We start from the raw sequence: 24,592 nt of genomic DNA, 5'->3' as shown, positions 1-24,592 counted from the left end.
TTCGTTTAAAGAAGCCACCCCTGTAGCACCCCACTACTAAAAGCCTGGCCCAGGCAAAACCACTACAGCCTTGTAGTCATGGTAAACAATCGCCGACTTGTTTTGTTTGTCCCCTTTGTGACATCACTGCACGCAGCGCACCCCTGTCCCTCACCAAGCCGCCATTTCTCACCACACGGGACAGTGCTGCCACGGCGGTGTCTCCTCCCTCTGGACTGCTCCGACAGTTTCTCTACACCCCTTTGCATGCTGCAGCCGCTCTGCAGCACGCCGCGACACCCCTTCCCGCACCGGGAGAGCAACCCTTGCCGTGTCCTCCTCGCCGACAGCCGCCTTTTCCCCGGCGGGGACTCGAACCGGCGAAACAGCCGTAGCCAGCGCTTCGCCGTACTCCGCTAGCGGAGGTGGTTTGTCCGCCGCGACCCACCGTCTGCCGGCGGTGCGCTGCCGGGCGAGTCCGGGCGAGTACAGCGGCCGCGGGAGTAGGAAGCGCAGCCCGCCGGGATCGCGAACTCCCCCCGCCGTCCTTTCTCCGCCTCCGCCCGGCTGCTGCCCCGCCATGGCCGAAAAGGGCGAGCTAGACCTCACTGGGGCCAAGCAGAACACAGGCATGTGGCTGGTGAAGGTGAGAAGCCGCCGGTGCGCCGCCGGGCCCGGCGCGGCCTGTGGCGGCCGGGCCTCCCTTCCCCTCCCGCCGTGCCGTGCCCAGGCTGGCGGCGGCGGCCGGCGAGTCTCGCGGAAGAGGCTGGGCGGCAGCGTGGAGCGGGGGGAACCAGCCCGCGGCCTGGGGCCGGGGCTGCTCGCGCCAGGTTTGCCTGGTCCCCCTGGGTTCTCCCTGTTTGCCCTCGTGGGCGCATGATCAGGGCGAGCGGCGACGAGTGGCGTGTGCCCGAGTGGCTGCTGGGATGGCTGAAACACCATGGGGAAAATGGGGTCGCCCGGGAGCTGTGCTTGAGTCGTACTTTATTAGGGGTAACATACACGGGAGCATAACTTTGATTTGCCCAAGACTGAGAGAAAGTTTGAGTGCTTGCAGACCCACATCCTCTTTAAAAAATGTACAGCAAGAAGAAGAAGCACCTCTGTCTTGATACTACACCTGGAAGAGTACAGCTAGAGAGAGTGAAAGTGCTGTGAAAAGATGTAAAAAGTTGTTCAGATCAAATCCAAGCACCTGTCAGGGGCAGGGCCATGCTCATTGCTGTTGCTGCTGCTAATGAGGCCACCACTGCCTACATGTCAGCTCTGTTCTGTGTAGGGTCTATCAAAATGGCTTGACTGCTTCCGCTGGCAGCAGCAAGTGTTGGCTCAGGAAAGGGGAAACTTGCAAACAGTGGGACAGTATGTGCCTTGGCCCCCTTCTAGTGTCCTGTGGATGTCCCCTTCTTTTTCTAGACCTGTATTTGTTCTGTCTGGAGAAAAACAGCAGCTACCTCTTCCTCCTTCAAGGATGGAACCAACAGTTCAGACCACCAACCTGAAAGAAGCTTTTGGAACAGAATAGTACCCAAATACCGGTCCTGAGTGGTGCTTCAACTAGAAAAATGTCTTATTGTGGCTCTTGAAAATGGTGGGGAGTTTCGGTTTGCTGTGCAGAAGTTCTGATGGCGTGGAGATTGCTACATTTGGCTTCCTGTTTCATGCTGAAACCTGAATGTCTGGTTTCATGAAACTGTAATGAACACTGCATAGTGCTCAAATTGTAATAACTTATCCAGGACAGCACAAATGAAAGCTAACAGCAGAAAGCTGCAGAGATATGTCATGTGTACTGAGTGACAGGGTGATAAGATGGCAGACAAAATTCAAAGCTGAAAAATCTCATCTGACGTGCATAGAGAAAAGCTGCCCTAATTACACATACATGGTAATTGGGTCTCTGCTGGTGGTTGTCGTTCAGGAGGAGGTTTAGGTTTTCAATGACAAGAAAAGAGGTAACAAGCGTAAGCTGGAACACCAGAAGTTAAACATAAGGAAAAATGTTTTTACTATGAAGGGGAGGGAGCACTGGAACCAGTTGCCCAGGGGAGTTGTGGAGTCTCTTTCTCTGGAGGTTTTGAGACCCACCTGGATGCGTTCCTGTGTGACGTGATCTAGGTGAACCTGTTTTAGCAGGGGGTTGGACTGGATGATCCCTAGAGGTCCCTTCTAACCCTGACCATTCTGTGATTTGAAGAATGCCATGTCAAATGAGCAGATTCAACACTGGGCATGATTATAAAAGAGACAGAGAAAAAACCAAAATATTATTGTGCCATCATGTTGCCTATATCCTGAGTACTGTGTGTAGTTCTGGCCTCATCCTCTCAGTTGTATACAGTGAACCTAGAAAACAGTATATGGGAGAGGAGCAGGAATGGTCTGGGGAACAAGGAGTGGTGGCTGTAGAGGGAACACGTAAATAGATTGTTACCTTTGTCTGGCAAGGTGATTGATTTGGAAATCTTAGAGGTGAAGTAATGAGTAATGTCACAGGTGGGTAATGAATTTGCAATGGTAAATGGGACAGATTCAGTTTTAACACAAGAATTAAGGGAGCTCTGAGCAAAGAAAGCAGGTTCTATTTTACATAATATGTAGTTAAAATTGAGAACTTATTGGAATAGGAAGTTGTGAATGTCAAAACTTTGCAGAAGCTCAAAAAGCCATTAGGCAAATTCAGTCAAGGAAACAATATTGAAAGATTAAAAATGAATGTGCTTCCATACCCCAAGACTGCTGAGTAAAAAAATCCTAGATATGAGAAGAGCATGCTGGGGAAATACCTTTCCTTCTTAAGATCTCCTGTTCTTCCTAAAGGTTCTACTGTTGACTGCATTTGGAGACAAGACATTGAACTTGCTTGTTCTTTAGTCTGAAAGAGTCTGGTGTTTCTTGAAGCAAGTCAGCGATATTCAGGCACATCTTTGCTTACAGTTGATGTCACCCTGTGCGCACAGAATGCTACCTGGTTAAGTGAGGAAAATGGACTAAAAGAAGGCTTAAATGTTACTCTTCCAAATAAGTGTTAATGTAATCCTTCCTGCAGTTGATCTGAACTTAAAGTTGTATTATAATTATGTTAAAATATTACAAAGTTGCTAACACTGATAGACCATAGCAAGGGATGTGCAGGATGTTATCCTTTGAATTCCTTTGGGTCTGAGCTTAGAAACAATCATCCTTGTTACTAGGACCCTCAACACCCTTGGAGGCATGGCAGCATGTAGACCTGCACTTTTACATTCTCTAGCTAGGATAACAAGGCTGAATTTATCCTTCCTTTGAGGGAGAAGGCAATCAGTCCTGCTAGTATTAAAACCCCGGCTTACTTATGTTCCTTTTAGTGTATATTATACTAGCACAGGAAGTATTCCAGAGAGACTACTTAAGTGGCAATAAAAAGTGTAATGGTGAGTATTTTAGAAGCATGAGCATTAAGAGGAGATACCAGAAATCCAGTGAGTGGTGTTAGTACAAACCCAGAAAGCAATTGGAATATTTTTTTCTGTATTTTCAATGAAAACTCAGATAGGGAAATATAAGAACTGTTGCTTTTGTCTTGGGGAAAAGCAAAGCCCATTTAGTGTTAGCCATTTGAATTGTTAATTTCTTGTTCCCTGTCTGGTGGTTTGCCTTTTTTACTTTATCTGCTGAAGTGATCTATACTTAGAAAGATATCTTTCTGTAATTTCTTTTTCGTATATTCAAAGGAAAATGAGAACAGAGAACCTGGCATCAGCTTTGCTCAGTTTGCGGTATACATACTGCATACAAACTACTATAGTGAGAAAGAGCTAACTTCATTTCATAGGTAATTGGAAGTAGTTTATTATCACTTCTGTGTTTTGTTCTAAAGGCAAATAGGAAGTTGTGAATAAGCTAAAAGATATGTTGGACAGAGGCCCTTGTGCCATACATTACCTGTGGGATGCCTGGGTGTTTGTGTAATGTGAGTAGCAAGAGGAAAACAGCACCATGAAGAGGCCTTGAAGTAATGCTACTTAGTACATCAGATTGCTTCTCATGATTAAATGATATGTTTTTCTGTAGAGGAGAATGTTCTTACCTACAAATCCCAGAATAAAGGCTACTTGTCTTGAGGACGTTCAACAGCCTTTCAGTGCAGCAGATACTCTGTCCACAACTCAGTCATTCTGTGGATGTGTTTCAAAATCCTGCTGTAGTATCTCTGAAAATTCTTTCTACTCTGTAAAAGCAGATTGCTCTTGTTTTTCTGTACATTCTTTCAAGGAGTGTCAAGAGTTTGAAAACTGACTGTCCTCCCAAAGTTAAAATTTTACTATGCTAAAGTGAAAAGAAAGTGGCAAATTAAGATATCTACAGAGTGTAAGACCTTACTTAATCTTTCCTGTGATTGTTTACACCATTAACATGGAGCTAGTTTAGTATGTGGTTTTGAGAGTACCACCTGATTTTAACTGAAGTATCTGTGTATAGCTAGAAGTAGTCCTTTGATCATAACTCTTACTATCTTCATAACACTTTTTCTGCATAGCCCTTGACTGCAGGTAGGCCGGCAAAAAGATGCTTAATTGCTCTCTTTGAGACTGTCTCCCATGCATCTGAAAGAAGTATGATTGATCTGCAACCTCTTAATATGAATAAATTATCTGTCTGATTATAGTATATGGCAAGTCAGTGATTTTAACAGCATGAGTCCTTCACTCCTTGTTCACTCATATTGAATATCCATCTACATGATTACCTGTCAGTGTAGATTAGACACAGATTAAATCTGAGCACATAATGATATTTCTATTGAGTCAGCTGGCGCACATGTCATAGCATTTATCTTGGCTTTAGAAAGAAAATTATACCTGACATGATCTGACATGAAATCCACTGTCAAAAATTATCACTTTTTTTTTAGAAAGAATATATATCAATAGATTGTGCCAATCCATTGCTTCCTGTTGTGCCTTTGTGGCATTTTTGACCCAATATTAGGACTTTATGGAAACCTGGACTGACGTTTAGTTTGGCTGAGCAGTTGAACAACATCTGGATTTTCTAGCTATTCCACAGTACTTCATGGGGTGCTGTGAGACTAAAGGAAAGGGCTAAGCACCAGTACCAAGATGTTTTCTGGGGTTTGGGGTTTTTTTTTTTTTTTTAAGAACAGGTAAATGCAGGGTTGGTGTTAAATTGCTGTGAGCTTCAGGAAGTTGGCAGGTTGCTGTTTGTCAGCAAATTCCTGGAACGGGCTCTTTGCCATCTCAGCTGTGTAGTAAAACTTGGCTTAGTTTTATTCTATGCGAGACAAAAATCAGACTATGAAGGGCTTCTTTGTTCTTGAAACAGAAAATGCCACAGGCATAGCTTAGTACATTTTTCTCTCTCACTGGCTCTGTCTCACACCATTTTTCTATGTGGGCACAGATGTTTTGAGTTGCTGTGGACTGTGTGAGCCAGAATAAACTGTGCTGTACCAGTAAAGAACATTGCTGCAAATTAAAGAATGTAGAATTGTCCTGATGTGTCTTGAGCATATGAATAAAAAAGATAATAAATTCCCGTATCAGGATACTTCTTTAATATGTGGCATTGGAACAGTAAGTGACTTTTTTCCTTTTAACAAGTCACTGTTTTGTTGGACTCTTGAGACTGTTGTAGGTCTTTAAGATGATCTTCTCCCAGTAACTGCTGCATCCTTATTAGAAAGAAGGGGGTCTGTAGGAAGTAGTAGCTTCTATTAGACTGCTTTCCGCTATTTCCTTTCAGAAAAAACATCTGTAACTTGCATATAACTTGAACAGCTTACAGTTACTTTCAAATGTCAGATGTGAGATTATCCTTATTGCCTCAGATCTGCATTCTATCTCTTTATGTGCTACAGTACTTTTGTGTCTAATAGGTTGTGTGGAGGGGGGAAATTGCTCTGATCTCACATTTGTTGCAGAAATGTGTCATGTTCAGTCTTTCTAAAACAGCTGGTGTAGAAAAGACAGTTGTAATTGCTGAATGGTGGGGGAAAACCCCTGTGATCTGCAAATCTATGTTATCTGCAAAACATTGCACTCTGTGCATACCACTGGTTGAGCTGACATCTTGCAAGGAAGAGTAGACATGGCTAGAACTGATGCTATGCGACGGAGCACAGAAGGTAGAGAAGTTCCTCTTTCCTCTGGGTTTAAACTGAGAAGCTTGAAGTGCCTCACCAGGGCCCCATTTTGAAGTCCTGGGGAACACCACTCTTACAAGTGTTCAGATGTTAAGTGTTCATCAACGATAATACCACATATTACAACAAACGCTTAACCTTTTGATTTCATAGAATAAATATTGTTTGCCATCTTTAAAGAGAACCAGGGTAACTCTGCTGAGCTTTGGACACATTCTCCTGCCATTAACTGTCTCCAGAAAACAGAAGTACTATTGCTGCTGCACACAGACATGCATGCATGCATTGTTGCACCTGGGGCACACCTGGCAGTCAGAAGCATGGGTGTGCAGCACAGCAGCCGCAGCAGCAAAGCAGTGGAAGTGCCAGCTGTTGGCGTCTAGTTTTCCTGGTGGTTATTAGCTGATACTCTTTTGGCCAGAGAGTGGAAAGGCACACTGTGATTTCAGCTAACCCTGCATTGATGGGAAAAGAGGCAAAACAAGTTCATTTGGAAAACCAGCTTCCAGCTTGTTGGTTGGTTACCTAGACACCTTTACAGCCCACCAGAATCCCAAATCACCTGATGTTGCAGGAAAATGATCAGAGGACTGGAGCACCTCTGCTGTGAAGACAGACTGAGAGACTTGAGGTTGTTCAGCTTGGAGAAGAGAAGGCTCATGGGAGACTTTACAGCAGCCTTTCAGTACCTAAAGGAGGCTTATAAGAAAGCTGGAGAGGGACTTTTTGCCAGGGCATGTAGTGACAGCACAAGGGACAAGAGTTGGATACTAATATAAAGTAGGTTTAGATTGGACACGAGGAAGAAATTCTTTACAGTGAGGGTGGTGATGAGGCACTTGCATAGGTTGCCCAGAGAGGTTGTAGATGCCTAATCCCTGGAAGTGTTCAAGGCAAAGTTGGATGAGGCTTTGAGCAACCTGGTCTAGTGGAAGGTATCCCTGCCCATAACAAGGAGGTTAGATTAGATGACCTGTAAAAGTCTTTTCCAACCCAAATAATTCCATGATTCTATATTGTGTACTGTATTTAGCTCATACTGTGTTCTGAAGTGGTCAGGATAAAAGCATTTAAAATACATACACATACACAATTCAGATAGACTTTTAAAATGTACTTTTCTTGAAATGTGTCTTCTTTCCTTAGGTCCCCAAGTACTTGTCACAACAGTGGAGTAAAGCCTCAGGAAGAGGTGAAGTAGGAAAACTAAGGATTATCAAGTAAGCCTTTACCATACTTTTATTGGTTGCAATTCTTAGAAATTACCTGCAGTAAAATAGATTATATCGCATCTCTTATTTCTTGCAAACACTGTGCATATTTCTCTGATATCTGAATGGTACTTGCTTGTATAGTGTTTATGAATATAAATTATATGAAATGATACTGGGGAGTGGATGAATCCCATTACATGATGTTTGATTTCTTAAACCCAAGAAATATGCACATCTAACTAGAGAAGGTTCTTTAACTTACATGTACTATTTTGCTGCTTCTGTTCTCACGTGCTGACTTTTCCCATTTATTCTTGGGCATCAGCATAAAGAAAAAAAAATAAGCAGATCAGGAGTGAAGATGAGTAATAAAATTAGAATTTGAATTTGCTTTTTTTATCAGGGAAGCTAAACTTGTGAAATTAGATTGTGGAAACTAAAACATCAAATATTTTCTTTTGCAGAAATCAAGGAAGAACAGAAGTAAGTAATTACTAAATGCAAAGGCTGTGACTGTTATATTTTGGATTCTTAAAACTGTTAAGAACATGCTGGTTTCTAATGTAACTTTTTTTTTGTTTGTTAAACCTGTAATGATGCACTGTACCACAGAATCAGGAGGAGAGAATCCTGGTTTTTGCTTTGTTTACACTTTTATTGTGCTTACTTATCTATAGTAGCAGCCATCTCTCTAAACATTTTGAGATGTATTAGTGCAAAAGGCTGTCTGAGAACTAAGGAGTATGATGAGAAAGAAAAAGAAGTTTGAGATGGAGGGTTGAAAGAAAGTATTCTTTCTTTTATTTAGAATTCAGTCTTATTTAACAGAAGGCAACCTGAAGGTTATTCTGCTTCTAGGCTGGAATACAAGCCAACTTCCCTAGTTTTGAGCCCCACACCAAAATCTTGATGTTAATGAGAGACACAAAGCTCATTTTGCAGTACACGTAGATCCAAGCAGTGAAGAGTCCCATGAGAACTTACCAGGGACTCAGTTGCTGCGTGACAGAATGAGGCTAAGAGGGATGTACCAGAAAAGCACACAGCGACATTCTGAAATATCCCTCTTCTGGTTTCTTGTTGTGTCCTACAGCTTGGGATTCTGGTTACCCAGTCCCCCCAGTACCTCCTCAGCTCCTGTATTGGGCATACAGTATAAACATGACAAAGGAGCTGCATTTGAACCTTTCCTGGGTTACGTGCAGTTCAGGAGTCCCTGGGCTAATAACACTTCTCCTGGTATATTAGCACTTTCTCTGGAACTCAGATGACTGTGTGAAATGTTTTAAAGTACTTGTATACTGAACAATATCTGAAACCCTTGTTATGCGTTGCATTTTAATAAGTAAAATTGAATTCTTCTCTGACCTCAAGAGGAAGTAATTTTCAGTTTCTTAAAGGGTGAACAAATTTTATTAAGTACACAAAAGCTTTGAATTCTGTATTTCAACAGGAGATCAAAATCATAAGACTCTTATCCAACTCTTCATGTTTTTCTGCATGGAAATGTGCTATACTGCTTGTGTTTTCTCTCTTTTTGTTTCCCCATAACTTGTAGAGCTGCATAATTGAGTCTGTTTAGTAACACTGTGGTAATTATGACTGTTAGGTGTCATTTACTTTGAATGAAGAACTTGCAAGCATCAATGATATTGGAGGAAAACCTGCTTCGGTCAGTGCACCAAGAGAACATCCATTTATTTTGCAAAGTGTGGGAGGACAGACCTTAACAGTGTTCACAGAAAGTTCAGTAGGTAAGTTAGAATTCAAGTAATTTGTTACGATTCCAGTATACATGACTCCAATACGCTGAATGGTGTAAAGGCCAGAAGACTCATAAGTCAGATTTTGTATCTGTTTTCTTGTTACCTACATACATATTGCTATTGTACATTTTTGTGTGTCTATCTCTACTTCAAATGATTGAACAACTAATTTAAATTCTCTGCATAGGGTTATCATGTATATGTCAACTGTGGGTCTGCTAATGGGAACAGGGATAGCATGGAGTGCAGTACATTGTGTATTCCCCTTTAGGATTTTCACTGGCAAAAAAGTATTTTTGTGTTCCCATGGTCTTTTGGGATCAACTAATTTTTTCCCCCCTTGATTTGGTCTCTGCTGTGAATTAGTTTTATAAAAATGCTGATCCTTCCTCTGTACAGTTGAATAGATTCAGTATGTCAATAAACACATGTGTTGACCACATTTTCTTGAAGTATCAATATGGTTTAAGTGTATTAAAGCTTAAAAAGGTCATAACACCAAATAGTGCAGCAGTAAGATTATAATTTTTCTCATGGGACTGCAGCTGCTTGACATGCCTTATGTTCAGCTCAGTAGTTGTATGAATGAGTAGGATATCCAAGATCATATGCCTTAAATTGCATGTTAGGCTTAAGGCATGTGGTAGTGTAACACTGTACTTAAGTTCTGCAGGCTGCCTTGTGTGTGACTCCAGTGTGATATAAGGTTTTCGACCAAAATGATGTGATTGTGTTCTGGATGTTAAAGTATCTGCAGAGCGCTGCCTCATTGTCTACAGAAGGTGTTTCAGTTTCAGATATTTAGGTTTTGGTAGCCCCAGAACACAAGTAACAGTAATATTTTTGGTACTCTTTCCTTCTGTGAGGCAGAAAACATGCTGACAAGTAATTGCTGTGATAGCAGTGTGATGCTTTATCAAATAAATGAAGGAGGGCAAATTGTACCTCACAGGAGAGAGTTGGAATATTTTGTACATCTGATTACCTCCTTTTAAAAATCTGTTTTAAAGATTTAATGTCTGAACATTGAGCTATTGAGGTACAAGTAGCTTGAGTGTCTCAGTTGTGTTTAGAAATACAGGCTCTTAAGCTACAATTCAGGTACTTTTCATTTATTATCCCTTTCTCTGAAATGAATGTAATTGTGTTATAGTTTTTTTTCACTTAAAAATCCAAACCAGTATTTTCATTTGTATGGCTTTCAGCACTTTAAAAATACTGGAGTTTATAATTCATAAATGTAGAAAGAGATAGGGAGTAAGTTTTGAAGCATTTAGTAGTACTTCATCCTTTTTTGTTTCTCTGTGCCCCAACCTCAGAATGTTTGACAGGAGAAATTTCAGAAGTGAAAGTATATTTACAGTATACATTCAGTGATTTTTTTGCATATTTGCTGCAAATCCCATGGGATTTTGCTTTCTAAGAACTCTTTTTGATACAAAATGTTATTTCAAAACCCTCTGATGGTAACTTTAGCTGCAGTGAGTACAGATGCTTAAATGTGGAGTATTTGTCATCAACTAGTATGGAAGTCGTTAGAATATGATAGCTAGAAGATGTCCATTTCTTTCTGTTTTGCCATCTGTGTTACCAGTGTCTTAAAACTTTTTGGTACTTAGAAGCTGTCCAATTTTTATTTAATCAAGTAACAATTTTGCATTTCTTAGCAACTAAAATCATTATTCAAAGACCATGGATCTATTGAGTAGAAGTTATTATATTATCCGGGAGCAAGGGGTAATTAGTGAAATGAGAAATATTTGGAAGGAAGCACTGAATAAGTACAGACCCTGTCAAAATTGGTTTTGCTTGCCATTAGCAACCATAACATGTAGTCAGTGAGTTTTCATGAAACTTGCTTAAATGCAAAATGGCTAAAATGTGTTGCTGGCGTTGTTAACGCTGGTGTTGGCAGTACAATCAAAAATAAACTTTAATGTGCTTTTCTTGCATGACTTTTTTGGGTTATAAAGATGAATGTGACACAGATATTCCAAATTCCAGCCATTTTTTTTTACAGACACCATGTTCTTGCAGCCACACTCTAGTATTTCAATGTATGTGGCCAGTATGTTTTGAGCTCCATGGCCAGTTTCAACAAAATCTGTAGCGAATTATGGCTAGTGCAAAAACAGGTGTCTGAAGAATGGAACCAAACTCTCTGGATATCCCAACTGAAAGGAGGACTGCTACCTTAATTTGATGCCAGAAAATCCATATGGCAAAATCCACTATAATTATACCAACCCTTGAAAAAGACAGAATAAAACCTTACCCATTTTTGCACATCAGTCAATCCACAGTATGAGACAGTCATAGGAAATTGCAATTCATTATTTTTATGTTCACTGATCTGAATTTGTGTTCAAATTATAATTAGCATATTTTTATGAAAAACATGGGTGATCTTGTTCCTTTTTCTTTTGCCTAACACCACGTAACAGAATCAGTATGACAGTTTGAACCGTGGGCCAAAGATTAAGCTGGTATGGAACTTGACATTGCTAATGCTGCATCTGGAAGGGATGCATTTGAGGAATTAAGCAAATGAAATATAGATAAATCAATAAAAAATCAACACCATTCTTGAAAACTGAACTTGCCTACATTGGAGGAAATGGCATAAACCAGTTGGGTTTCTTTTGCAAAGGGTGGGTGTTTTTCAGTTGTGGGCTTGTGGTATGGGGTTTTTTTCCTTTTTTTAGCAGATTGAAAGCCTTAAAATCTATTCTCCGTGCTGTTCTCTAACCCTAGGATCCGTATGTTGTAGTGACCATCTTTTTGATGGTCTTTCAGAAAATGAATGAGAGATGACAAATCTGCCTCTGAAATATTTTGTAATCTCGAAAGACGCTGCACAGGGTTTATATATTCTGGATAATTCATCAGTTCACATTGACTCATCAAATCAATTGTTAGCAATTATTAGTCATTACAGCAGGCAAAAGAGATCAAATTTGACAAGTAAATCAATTTTTTTCTGCATGATGTAATTTGTAGACTTCTGAATGGATTTTCTGTGGATTTTGTTTTGTCTTAACTGAACTTACTTGTAATACCTGTTGTAGTTGGAAGAAATCCTTCAGGTTTTATATTGTAAACCTCTACATGTCAGATCGTTCCGTATTAGTTAATGGACAGCAGTAGGCTTTTCTGAGTTGCGATTTATTATGGCCAAAGTCTAATGAATTGCAGTTTCTTGCTCTTTTGCAATGTATGTACTAGATGTGATCTGATATGAGACAGGATAAAGTGGATCCCATCCCTGATCCTATTAAAAAATCTGGTCTATGCTGGCTTTCACACACAGTGCACTTTCTATTTAGACTAACTTGGGTTTCATCTGTTTCTTTTATTTTCCTATTTCTCTGTTCTGAAATAGCTCAGGAACACAGGATAGTACAAAGCACTCCAAAAGCAGTGGTTGCAAAATATCTCCTTACTTCCTTTGCGAGGCTGTTTGTACATGTGAGAGACATTGTGTTGTCTTCATTGCTGGGCAGATCACTAAGACCTGTGGCAGTGGACCTGATCATCAGTTTAGCAAAGCTGACAGGAAATGTAACTTCAGTGGCGACTGCAGAGGGATCCAAAGCACAGTTGCCTCTGGCTGTCCAGGTCTTGCTGTCTAGACTGGTTTTAGTGTTCTTTCTGCATTAAATACGAACTACATTCTGTTCCATAAACATCACCATATGTACATCAACAGTTGCTATGCAGCGATGCTATTTGTGCTTCCAGTCATTTTATCTTCTCTTTGTCATCCACTATCATAGCTGTAATTTTTTGGGCGGGAGGAAGGGAAAGCATTTTGCATATATTTCAATGTGTTGCATTGAACAAGATGTTTTTTTCTTATGCCTGTATAGCTAAGAGTTTTCTAGGAGCAAGTCATGGGCCTGATATAGGATAGGGTATGTTTGGTTAAAGTTTTTTTCCTGAGCTTCCTACTGACAGACACCCTGGCATAAGGAACTGCTATAATTTGACAGTTCCATTATTGCTGAAGGAATGGGAACATGTTTTTTGTTAAATATATAACAGCAAACTTTTCTGATTGTGATTATAAATTAATTCCCTTACTGCTTTAATTGCCTACTGCTTAATTTTTCTGCCAGCAGGTAGTTTAGGAATGCTGGCTCTAAATATAAATAAAATATGAAGCGTTATTATAGATAATGATAAAAATTTCTTCCTGATGGTGTTCCCAAGTCTTGGAAAAATGTGCTACTAATGTTACTTTGGAAAGCACAGACCTTGGCAGACAATTGCATTCCTAACTGTAAAGGACTAATGGGTGGAGAGGAGGATTTTACACAAATAAAGTATAAGATATTTTTGGAAAGTTGGATAAGATGACTCATTTTATTGAGATTTTGAATATATCTTCACAACTCCCCCTTCATAAGTGGGATTGCCTTAATGCCTATTTTAGTGACTTTAAACTCCTTCATGCTTGTTCCATCTTGCTGAAGGTAAAAAGCATTTAGAGAGTTCCATTGACAGAATGACGACCAGACCTTTGTTTCTGAGCAGCATTCATGTGTGAATTGTTTCACTGTTTCATGCTTCACAGAAGATTGCTGGCTCTTAAAATTGCATTCTCCTCCAGTTTTCCAAGTCTCTTCTTCTCTCAGAATCCTAATTCATGGAATAGAATGTTATTTGTATTCTTATTCAATAATACACATAATGCTACCTCTATACCTTAGAAGAGGTCCTTTATTTCCACCCTCCTACGTGAATCACACCTACTGTGTAACATAAGATGTGCAGTTGTATTCCAGTGAAAATCAATATCCAAAGGTTTATGTTCTGTGTTTTGAATATTTGTATTTTGAAATATCAGATATATTCAGCCATTTCAAGAAATGTGAAGGAAGGAAGCACTAGTGAAAAATCCTGGAAAGTTGTTTCTTTCATCAAAGCAGTTACTCCTTTAATAACAGTTAATTATTTCCAGTAAAATACGTAGCACTCAGAATCTTGATGCCTTGTGATACTGCTTCCAGTGTGATTAGATGAATGTTTGACTTCTTAAATTTCTCATCAACCTGTTATTTAGGAAATAAACGCCCTCCCTCATCGTTTGGCTGTCTTAGCCTTGCCTGCTGAGGAGTTTTGACGTACACTTGTCTACTTTAACAGTACTTTCCAATTGCCTCTAATTGTTCAGGCTGTCACTTAACCACACATTTCAGTCTCCAAAATGCTTTGGGGTCTTAATGCTTCTTTATTCTGTTATGTACTTCAGTCTTTATGGACTGTTAGCAGAAGAGGAAAACCTCTATCAGCAGACTCATTATTAAAAAAAAAAATAGAAGCAAGAGCAGCCTTTCAGATCTCTGTCATTTATGCAAATTTCCAAATATCTGTGAGGATCGTAAAGAAGATGCAACCCGTGATCAGAAAAGCAGAATTTGTGACTCAAGCTACTCTAATTACAGACAGCATTTTGACAAGGCAAGATTTTCATATGTATTAGTGCGACATACAGTGCATTTATAAAACAACTGTGACTGCTTACATCATCTCTCTATCTCTAAAAAAATGGAAATTATATTTTTTTACTTGCTTCATATGAGTGTAGTGAGGATTAACAAATTACTGTAAAGTGCGTTCAACTGGCTGGCAAGGGTAAGTTCCTAGTTTTGTTTTCATTTTTATTATTAAAACTATAGACTGTTACTTCCTGTACAAATTTAAACAATTGAGGATATAATGCACAAAAGATATGTTATATTGGAGTGGGCTCAGCATGATGGGGATAGAATTGACTTTCGGCCTACTTCATTGACTTAAAATTTCTTAGCTATTTTCAGTCTTAATGGTGTATTTGTGAAAAAACAGCATCTACCCCCTCTGTGCCAAAAAAAACCCCTGCAACAAGACAACAACAATAACAACAAAACAGCCAACCAGCCCAAACCTGATGACACTTGTCTGTGCATCTTGAATGTTGTGGAAGAAGCTGAGCCACTGTAACCTGCGTGCATAAAATATATCGAGTTGACAAAAGTACAACTTCCTTTAGCTTCTTCATGATTTCAGTACTGAGATGACTTTTAAAGCAGAGACTTGTGACCTAATCATAAGAAAAACAAATTGTCTAAGGATGTGAAAGAACACCACTTTATTGCATGGCTTGACTTTTTTCTGTGTTTAATTTGGGGTTTTTTTGTTGAAGGCAGATTCTGTTAATACATACAACCACACACAGTCCACATGATACACATTTATTGTTATTTGAATTAGAAGTGCTATTCAGAGTTTTGAGATGTGCTGTCTTCTGCAGTAGTTTTGGCTAGGTAACTAGTCTTTTGTTGAAACAGTTAAAAAAGAAATAACTTTAAATCCATCTGCTTTTTACGTCTCAATTCAGTATGCTTGCACATTCTTCATTATGTCCTCTTCGTTTCTTGTCTGGGTACTGAATGTTTTCTTAATTGTTACATCTGAGATAGGATATTAATAACATTATGCTCTAAATGTGCTAAATACACATTAAAAATTATGACAATAAGAAAATGCATGTTTTTATGCAAACAGGCTATCCTGCATGTGTATCTGAAAGTTGGCTGGGATCTTAAACCACTTAGTGGATTCTCATGGGTGGGAAAGGACCATATAATGATGTTAAGAAAGCATTTGCCTTCAGCTGCAATGACTAATGGCAGGAGCTGGGAAAGAAAGAAGGATCTGTGAGATTCTCCATTTTCCATTTGCATTAGTCCTTAGGCTGTCAGCCATCTCAATGATAAAACAGGGCTATCAGTCATGAAAGCCAGCAAGAAAACGATTTTGTAAAATATTTCATGTTTTCAATTCTGTTAATATGCAGCCTGTAAATGGGAGGAATGATCAAACTAACTGAACTCAAAAATTACTCTCCTGAGTTTGAACAGTAATTCACTCTTGCCTGTAAGTAAATAGTCTGTAATGATGGCTGTGGCATCTCTGAGTTGAAAGCTAGGGACAAGTATATTTTACCATTTTAAACTGTGTTTCAGAGAAGTGAAAATGTTCTTTTTATCTTCCACCGTAGAAAATGTGTAAAAAGAAGGAATATAAGAGGAGCAGTCAAATTTCAGGTTGATAAATTTATGTAAGGGTTTAATTTCATAGGACTTGTTTCAACTTCTATTACCAAAATACGTCTGCCAGCTGCCATTTTTTGAAATGTGGGATTGGAATTTCACGCAGAAAGCTGCTTCTGAATCTGACTCTGCCATTCACCTCAGTGATTTTGACGAGTCATTCGCAACTCTTGTGTCAGGATTTTTCCTTCATACATACTTCAATTCTCTGCTCTGTGGAACAAGGGACTTTTCTGATTATTTGTATTTTTTTGTATCTAACAAGCTGGGCTATGGTACCATTTCAGGGTCAAAGCTCAGAAAGAGAAAAGATTGAAGGAAAAATTTTGTGTGATCTACAGAGAGGCGGTAGAGAAGAGGATGATCAAATTCATAAATTTGCTGAATGACAATTCTGTTTTAAAATATATAAAAATAATATTTGTTTGCCTAGAGTGACCTGTGAGATAACTGGATACTGTTCATTGCTTAAGCACAATCCTGGTACTGGATTTTGTATAAATGTGTAACTTCATTCTTGGAGAGCTCAATTGGAGGTGTGATGGAGTTCTGTCATTTCAATTGTGAATTTGAGTACTAAAGGAGATTTTTTTTTTTTAATTGTCAGTGATGGTGAAATATTCTTCAGAAAGTAAATTTATGAACATTAATGAAATTCAGTGATTGTGATTTTATCATAATTTTTTATCATAATTTATCGTTCTTTGCTTTGCAACCCACTTTTTAGATGTAATTTCAAATAATCAACACAGAAAATTCATGTTTCCTTTTTGTTCATTTGCTCTTTTTCCAGAAAGCCAACCAGAAGAAAAATCTGAAGGCAGCAGTGTTGGTGAGTATGGACACCTTCTTTTGAAACAGTGAACAGATTACTTAGGACTGTAGCTTTTCAATTTTACTTTTCCATAAATTGGTAGATTAAAAAATAAGAGTATTTTTATATTTCTAGAGTACAATATCATAAAATTGAAGAATGATTTAATAAACTGTTTATCTGCTGTGACTAAAGGCTTTAATTATTAATATTTTTGCTTAAATGTGAAGGAGAATAAAATGTTGAGACAAAGCTTTAGAAATGCATTGTTCTTTGGAATTAAATTTTAAATTTCTTTTTATTATTCCTCAGCTTGGGTTTGTTTTATTTGTGATTCATCGTCTGTACTTTTTAGTTTAAATCCTTTCTTCTTGATTGAAAAGTTTGTAGCAAGTTTCCAAATCATTTGTTATTTGGTTTTAATAGCACAGACTAAGCAGTCAGAAACATAGTGTACTGATATTGTAAAGATTCTGTAAAAAGAAAAAAAGATTTATAAATTCTTTGGAGAGAGTGAAAAATGATTAGTTCACCAATACTATTTACCAGTTACGCATTAGTCAGCTCAATCGTGTCTTAAGTACATTTAAAAATGTTTAGGATGCTTCTCAAACCACAATAGGTATAGTAAAAGGGAGGGGTTTTATGCTGTTCAGAGTGGTAAATAAAAATATTGCCCTTTGGTGTTTTTCTGAGAAAGGGGCCACGTGCATCTGTCAGCTAGGATATCAGCCTTAGGCATTTAAAGATTTTGTTTCAGGTCCTAGCTAGTGTGTACAGGCTTCCTTTCCAGCAACTGAAGACAGTTCCAGAAAGTCTTACTCTGGCATAGGTATGTGCAAATGCAATTCCCCAGCAGCTTGAGCAGAGCTGTCTTGAGGCTGTATGCTTTGTACTTAAGGAAATGGTCTAATGGTCATTAGGGCTAGGATCAAGGCTGGACTCAATGATCTTAAAGGTCTAAGAAAGGATTCTATGATTCCTAGCTTGCTCCTTTCTCTCCTGCTCAATCTTACGTTACTGAAATTCTCAGGCAGGTGCACGGCAACATGAAAATCTTACAGTGTCAAGTAGTTTTTTAATAAAAATACCTTTCTTTTATTAAAGAGTTGTTTCAACAATATCACTAACCTACTGGTGCAAATAAGTGCCAATATTAGCAAGAGCCTGTGAGCCTGTGAACCTAGACACAGCTAATACAAAATATATAGACAAATCTCAGTTTTGTTAGTAGAAGGATTACCTTGGTGCACACAGCTTAAATAGTACAGGGAGAGGCTTGGCATAAAGAAATGGTAATGTCAGAGACAGCACATGGACTGGAAAGAGTCTCTCTTTCCTGTCTTTCCTAAAGGCAATTCCTAAATGTAAGACTAATGCTAAAAAGCAATTCCTAAACGTAAGACGAGTGCTAACGGATCTTCAGAATGTCTTCTTGAAAGTTATTTTTCAGGCACTTTAATATGGACGTATCTATTTTTTTCTAATATTTTACTTTTATTTGAATTGCATTTCAGTATCAAATGTTGTCAGAAATGTATTTTTCATGTCTGGCTAGGAGTAGGATTTGGGCCTTGGTTTTTGTAGAAGAGAAACCTTTGTAATACTGAGGTTACTGAGGTTTTTTTAAAATTACCTGACTTAAGTATGTCACAAGACTAGTGTTAGAAATGTTATAGTCTGTAGAATGGTACTGAAGATGTTTTATAGCTTGCACTTTATACACTTACATACCAAATTCTGTTCAGATTATGCATTAATTGTGATGCTGTTTTAAAGTTATGAAGAGCTACTTTCTAAAGAATAGGATTTTATACCACTTGAAAACTGGGACTCATTGCTGTGGGATGTTGCATGTAAAGCAGATCTTGAGAGTTTTAACTGATAAAATGAACCAAAATTTTACAACAATTATGTTGTACTTCTCTGATGTTCTTTAGTTGTAGGAATGTACTCTTTGTTTTGCTTGGGTTTAGGGTTTTTATTCTGTTTTGTTTTACATTTGAGTGATTGAATTGTCGGCTCTTAACTCTTGGTGTCTCCTCCTTGTTCTGTAAGGTGACCAAGTGGTTAGTTGTTGGTATTTTTGCTTCGATCTGAAGAATTAATTATTCTATGCTGTGGACCTAACATGACCCTAATGTCTGCTTTTAGGTATTACTGTAATAGAAATATGTAAAGTTTATTTGCAGTTAGAAAGTAAATAAAGCAAATAAATGAGACAGGTAACATTTAGAAATCCTTTGATTTACTTCCTTAAAAGTTCTCCCATATTTTTACATTGGAAGAGTACTGTAAGTCTTCAGCCTTAAATAATTCATGCCTCAAAGACATCCAGAGGTGGGATGATAGTGTTTTATTTAACCAACCTTCATGAATTTTCCTTCTATGAATTATCCCAGTTGGCTGATCTTGTGTAACATTTAGTATCCATTACATTTTGAACAGTGCTACAGTTAAGAGTCAAAATATTCAGGAAACAAAACGTTTGAGAAATACATTTACCTGAAGTGAATTTGTTCTCCTTTTGCATATTGTAATTTTAGATTACTTTTTCTGTATAGAAATCCAGTTTACCTAGTGTTTGTGCTAAACAGTGCTTGGGATTCAACCAATGTTGTTTAGTGCCTGAAGGCTGGTTTGTGTTAAATGTGAAAGCAATGTAGTAAATTACACTCTCAGCTAAAGGTGAAGAGAAGTGAGAATTCACTTTGCTTGTTCCTGAATAATGATGTGATTTAAACTCAAATATGTTTATGCAGCTCCTAGTTGCCTATGGCTTTACTATAAGTTCTTTGCTATAAGTTCCTGTAAGTTCTATCTGTGGTGACAGAAGCTGTGAAAACCAAGCATTTGTGTCAGTTAAAACGTGACCTGCATCCCTCCATGCCCAAGTAAAAATTCCCAGAATTCCCGAGCCTGTGTAGTCTGTTGAGAATGAATTGGTAAAGAAATGCATTCTCATATAAGAGCAACGTAATTAGGTACTGTACCTAAGGGAGTGTTATGTGCAACCTGCTCGTTGAAATTCCTGAGCTGCCTTCAAGTCGACTGAACTCCTAATTTAATGATATAAGTTTATAGCAAATTTGATAAAGGTTTATAGCAAATAGCAGCCTTCAGTACCTAACATGCTTTAGGACAAGGTTGTTAGTCATCTCTTTTCCCTAAAGCTGCCAGTGAGTAGTATAAATGCCTTCTAGTGAAGAGAGAGGCACCATTGGGACTATTTGCGATTTGACTTTGGTTAGAAGGAATAAATTACTTGAGCTGCTGCAGGTAGTGTGAACTTAATACTAAAGTTTTTCCAGTTGTGAATGTACAGGTTTGACTGCAGACACAAATACACTGGAATTGTCTGTAGCTCACACTTGCTTTGTTTTTTGATGTTGTAATAAAAAAATTTCAGATGTTGGTTATACATATGTTGGAATAGTTGAAGTTCAGTGTAAGCGCTTTGATAAACGCTGAACCATGTCCATTAAAATCAGCAATTTTTTGTTAAAGGCACAGAATTCTTACATTATGACATGGGACTGTATAAAGCTGTTAAATGCATGTTTGTTTTCATCCTCTTTAAAGTGGTGAACATAAATTAATTGTACTTTAAAAGTGAAACTAACTTAAAAGTTATCATCAGGAGAAATGCAACAATAATTTGTAACTTAAATGCTATCTCAAAACTCATTGTTGAAGATAATTATGTAATCTGCCATTTTCAAGCCACAGAAACAGGTTTTGTCTTGGAAAAATAACTGGTTTTATCAGCAGGTAAATGCAGCAAAACTTAAAATACAATCTTCCCAGTAGTTTTCCAGGAGCCATAATCAGTAATGAGACTCCATTGTAGCTGTTACAACACATAAATCAAAGTCAGTCAACATACTGGTTATAATAAATATTGTGGAGAAACAAGGAAGGTGGTAGAAGAGCAAAAAGGATGCGGATTTATTGTTATTCAACATTAACTGCAGTTAAATCTTTTAAGAACTTGTATAAAAGGCCTTAGTACCCTTAGGGTCTGACTATTTATTTTTTTATACTGATTGAGTGTTCTGATATTTATATTTGCCAGAACAGCACTTAAATATTTATTGTCATGCAGTCTCTATCCTGAGAACAGAACCCAGTATAAAACAGTGGGAGTTAATTCCATGGGCTTGTTCTATCCTTTGGTGATGTCTGTGTCCAACTTGCCAAAGAACTGCACTAAGGAGAATTATAGTTTTGGCTTGTATCTGAGTTCTTGGTTTTAACTCTTGAGGAATCCCAGGAATGTCAGCCGTGCCTGGCATCACAGATCATGACTCCAGAAACTGTGTATCTTCTGTGAGGGATTTTGCTGATTATTGCAGTTCACCCATCTACAAGCACGATCACATTTGATGGGTTCAGACCTTTGCCGTATTGTAAATTAGAGCCTTGAATGATGGATCAAAGGGGCAGAGAGATCAAATGCTTGCTGCCTTGGCTAGTACAAGACTGGTGTGTAGCAGATGTAAAGCTAGCAGGAGGCAGTTTCAAAGTAAATAAAAAGAGGTGGTTCTGCACTCAGAGTGTAATTGAGCTATTGAATTCCTTGCCAGAAGATGTGGATGTGAAGGTGGTATTTGCTAAAGGCTTACATGACCTCAGAGGAGACTAAAGAGGTACATGAAAGAAAATCCACCAAAGAGAGCTGAGATTGTGAGGACGTTTGATTTAAAAGACCCCAAGCCACAGAAGCCTCATGGACCCTGGGATGTGCACCCAGGAAACTAACTGTATGTGGCTGCGCTGTCCTTAGGCTTCTTCATGGGTATCTGCTTTTGGCCATTTTGCTGGGGTCGCAATGCTGAGCAAAGCAGTCCTTTAGTCTGATCCAGTACTGTTACTCTCAGGTTCTGATGGGTTTTTTCCCTCCTGTTTTTCCTTCACTGTTGTTAACACAGCTTGCATTAGCGATAGTTCATTCTTCTTTTTAACCATGGAAGTAATTTTTAGGGGGATGGGCAATGAAGGCAAAGACAAGAGCAGGTCTTCTAAGGTTGTCTGTAGTCATTTACCTCTGCCTTTGCTAACTGCAAGAGCACTGGATGTTTGGTTCTGAAAACAGTCTAGCTGAGCTCATTTGGTGCTCTTCCTGAGCTTTAAGGGTTTTCCAAACCCAACATCTTGCCAACAGCTGTGGTGACACAGGAGCAGAAACAGCATGTAGCTGTGCTGCAGCATATTGTCTTACTCATGCAGGTTGTCTTAGGGATTTCAGCACTGTGCTCTGTGATAAAAACCCTAAAATCATCATCTGTGCATGGCAGAAAAATCTTACAGAGATAGACTTTTATCATGATACTAGAAGGCATAAGATAGCTTACATATTAGATTTCTGCCCTTTTGGGAGAGAACATTATTTGCTTTTCAATTGTAGAAAATGTGTTGAAAATATCACAAAACCTGGCAATGCTGCAGGCCTTAGATAAAGCTAGTGTTGGTAAGGCTTCTAACCTGAGAGTACCTTTTCCTCTGCTTGACTGGTTCTTACCAGCCTGGCTTGCAGGACTTTGAATTTGTCTCCTCTGAGATGACCAGTTTCAGCATTGAGAAAATATACTTGCTTTATCTCTAATACTTAACAAAGGTTTTATTTAAGTAGTAGACAGGCAATAAATGACTAGGCTTCGTGTTACAGTTGATTATTCTGTTTACATTTTTTGATGGTTAGCCTGTTCATTGCTAGTTTGTTTCCTTAATTTTTTCGTCCTAATTGAGTCTGTACCCACCTCTTACCTATTCCTTTTTTCCCTCATCTGTTCACTGTGGTACAAAATCAAGAAGCTCCTTTGAGATAACAAGCGGCTTTCTGTGGAGCTGAGGCAGTAGATTTGTAGCTTGAGGTTTTCTATTAACAAATTTTTAAAACAGTGAATTCCTCTGACTTCTGCTGCAAAAAAAGAGAAAATTGCCTTTCTGAAACCTGAAATGTGAAAAGCCAAAAGAGAAATTTATTTGTGGAGGGGTAAGATATGATAATTTCAGGATAATTAGACAGTTGTGTTGTAGAACCTTAGTGTTGCACTGTGTTGGCATCTGTACCTTCTCCATAAATGCAAGGCCCGCCTGCAGGTGACAGTCACTGATGCAAAGTTCCTCAGCCGTTGTCTTCATCTCCTAGTGCTCAAGTATTGAATGATCTCTTGCCACACTGCTTCCTTTCCATCCTCACTGTTCAGGGAGTCCAGCACTGCAAGCTTCCCTGAGCATCAGGCCCACGGCTTGAGCAAGCCCCTTGGATCCTCATCTTGCTAGGACATTTCTCTAGCAAGCAGCCTTGGGCTTTTAAATAAGAATTCTCAACGCTCTGGTGTGTTCCTGTGGCTAGTGAAGTGTCACCCCCTTCCTTACTCAGGACGTTAAATCTCTCCTCAGGAGATATGAGCAAGAAAACTGCCTCATTTTGGCCAGGTTTTCCATACCTGGAACAAAGCTGCTGTTGGAAGCTTGGAGTGGAGTGGCATCAAAAGTAAAAAAAAAAGATGTATCCTGGAAAAGTGTAGAGATGGAGATGTAGATGTAGATGTAGAGATGGGACTCAAACATTTTTCATATGAGGAAAGGCTGTGGGAACTGGGACTCTTTAGAAAAGAGGAGACTGAGGGGGGATCTCATTAATATTTACAAATATCTAAATGGTGGGTGTTGGGACATCCCTTTTTTCGATGGTATCTAGCAACAGGACAATGGGATGAAGCTGGAACACAAAAAATTCCACTTAAACATAAGAAAAACCCTATTTCACTGTTCAGATGAGGGAGCCCTGGCACAGGCTGCCCAGGGAGGGTGTGGAGTCTCCTTCCTTGGAGGTCTTCAAGACCCGCCTGGACACATTCCTGTGCAACCTAATCTAGGTGCACCTGCTTCTGCAGGGGCATTGGACTAGATGATCTCTAAAGGTCCCTTCCAACCCCTACCATTCTATGTTCCTATGATGTAGTTTTTTCAGGTAACTGACATAATGCTTAGGGTGAGACTAGTAGAATCCCTCTTTAATGTCCAGAAAGATTGTAGGTTTCATGAACTTGTTGTAAACCAAAGTTATGTCCCCTAAAGTCATGCCACTGGTAAATAAGGCAGTACTGTAGTTGGGTTTTTTTAGCATCATCGGGAGAAGTTGTCAGATCTTCGGAATGGGTGGATTTTTAACAGTCTTCTTCTAACTACTTGGTTGTGAAACCTTAATACGTTGAACTTGCATGTCATCGTGCCTTAACGAGGTTTTAAACAAGTAGCAGCTGTTTACAGCTATAATTATCATACCAGTTTTGTCAACGGTTTTATTCCTGAAGCAACAGAACAGTTTTCTTTTCTGAAGCTTAAAATGAACACACATGGTGTTAAATGATAATAGCAATGATGTTAAACTGTTACCAGCACAGACAGAAACAGCTTTTTGGGACACTGTTGCTTTAGCTGTGTGTGGTACTCCTACTACAAACATTTTTAGGGGAAAAAAACCCTCAGATGTCTGGTTCTATGGGATGTTATGCTATCTCTTTCAGAAAGAAAGGCAAATGTGCTTTCTTTTTCTGAATGCTTGCTCA

The 24,592-nt window shown here is 38.9% G+C and overlaps 1 protein-coding gene across 1 annotated transcript in view; it reads left to right on the top strand.

Annotated features, from left to right (window-relative positions):
* The first annotated feature begins 431 nt into the window (after positions 1-431).
* GTF2F2 (general transcription factor IIF subunit 2) overlaps positions 432-24,592 on the top strand; it is an 89,773-nt gene continuing 65,612 nt past the window's right edge. Inside the window, exons 1-5 of the mRNA XM_062020478.1 lie at positions 432-625; positions 7,271-7,344; positions 7,803-7,821; positions 8,948-9,092; positions 16,995-17,033. Of these exons, the coding sequence (XP_061876462.1) occupies positions 560-625; positions 7,271-7,344; positions 7,803-7,821; positions 8,948-9,092; positions 16,995-17,033 (343 nt within the window). The 5' untranslated portion in view covers positions 432-559. The remainder of the gene's footprint in view (positions 626-7,270; positions 7,345-7,802; positions 7,822-8,947; positions 9,093-16,994; positions 17,034-24,592) is intronic.

This window comes from Colius striatus, chromosome 1 (assembly GCF_028858725.1).
Source record: "Colius striatus isolate bColStr4 chromosome 1, bColStr4.1.hap1, whole genome shotgun sequence".
Classification (NCBI taxonomy): domain Eukaryota; kingdom Metazoa; phylum Chordata; class Aves; order Coliiformes; family Coliidae; genus Colius; species Colius striatus.
Note: the sequence above shows the minus strand (reverse complement) of the source record. Positions and strands in the feature narration are given on the sequence as shown.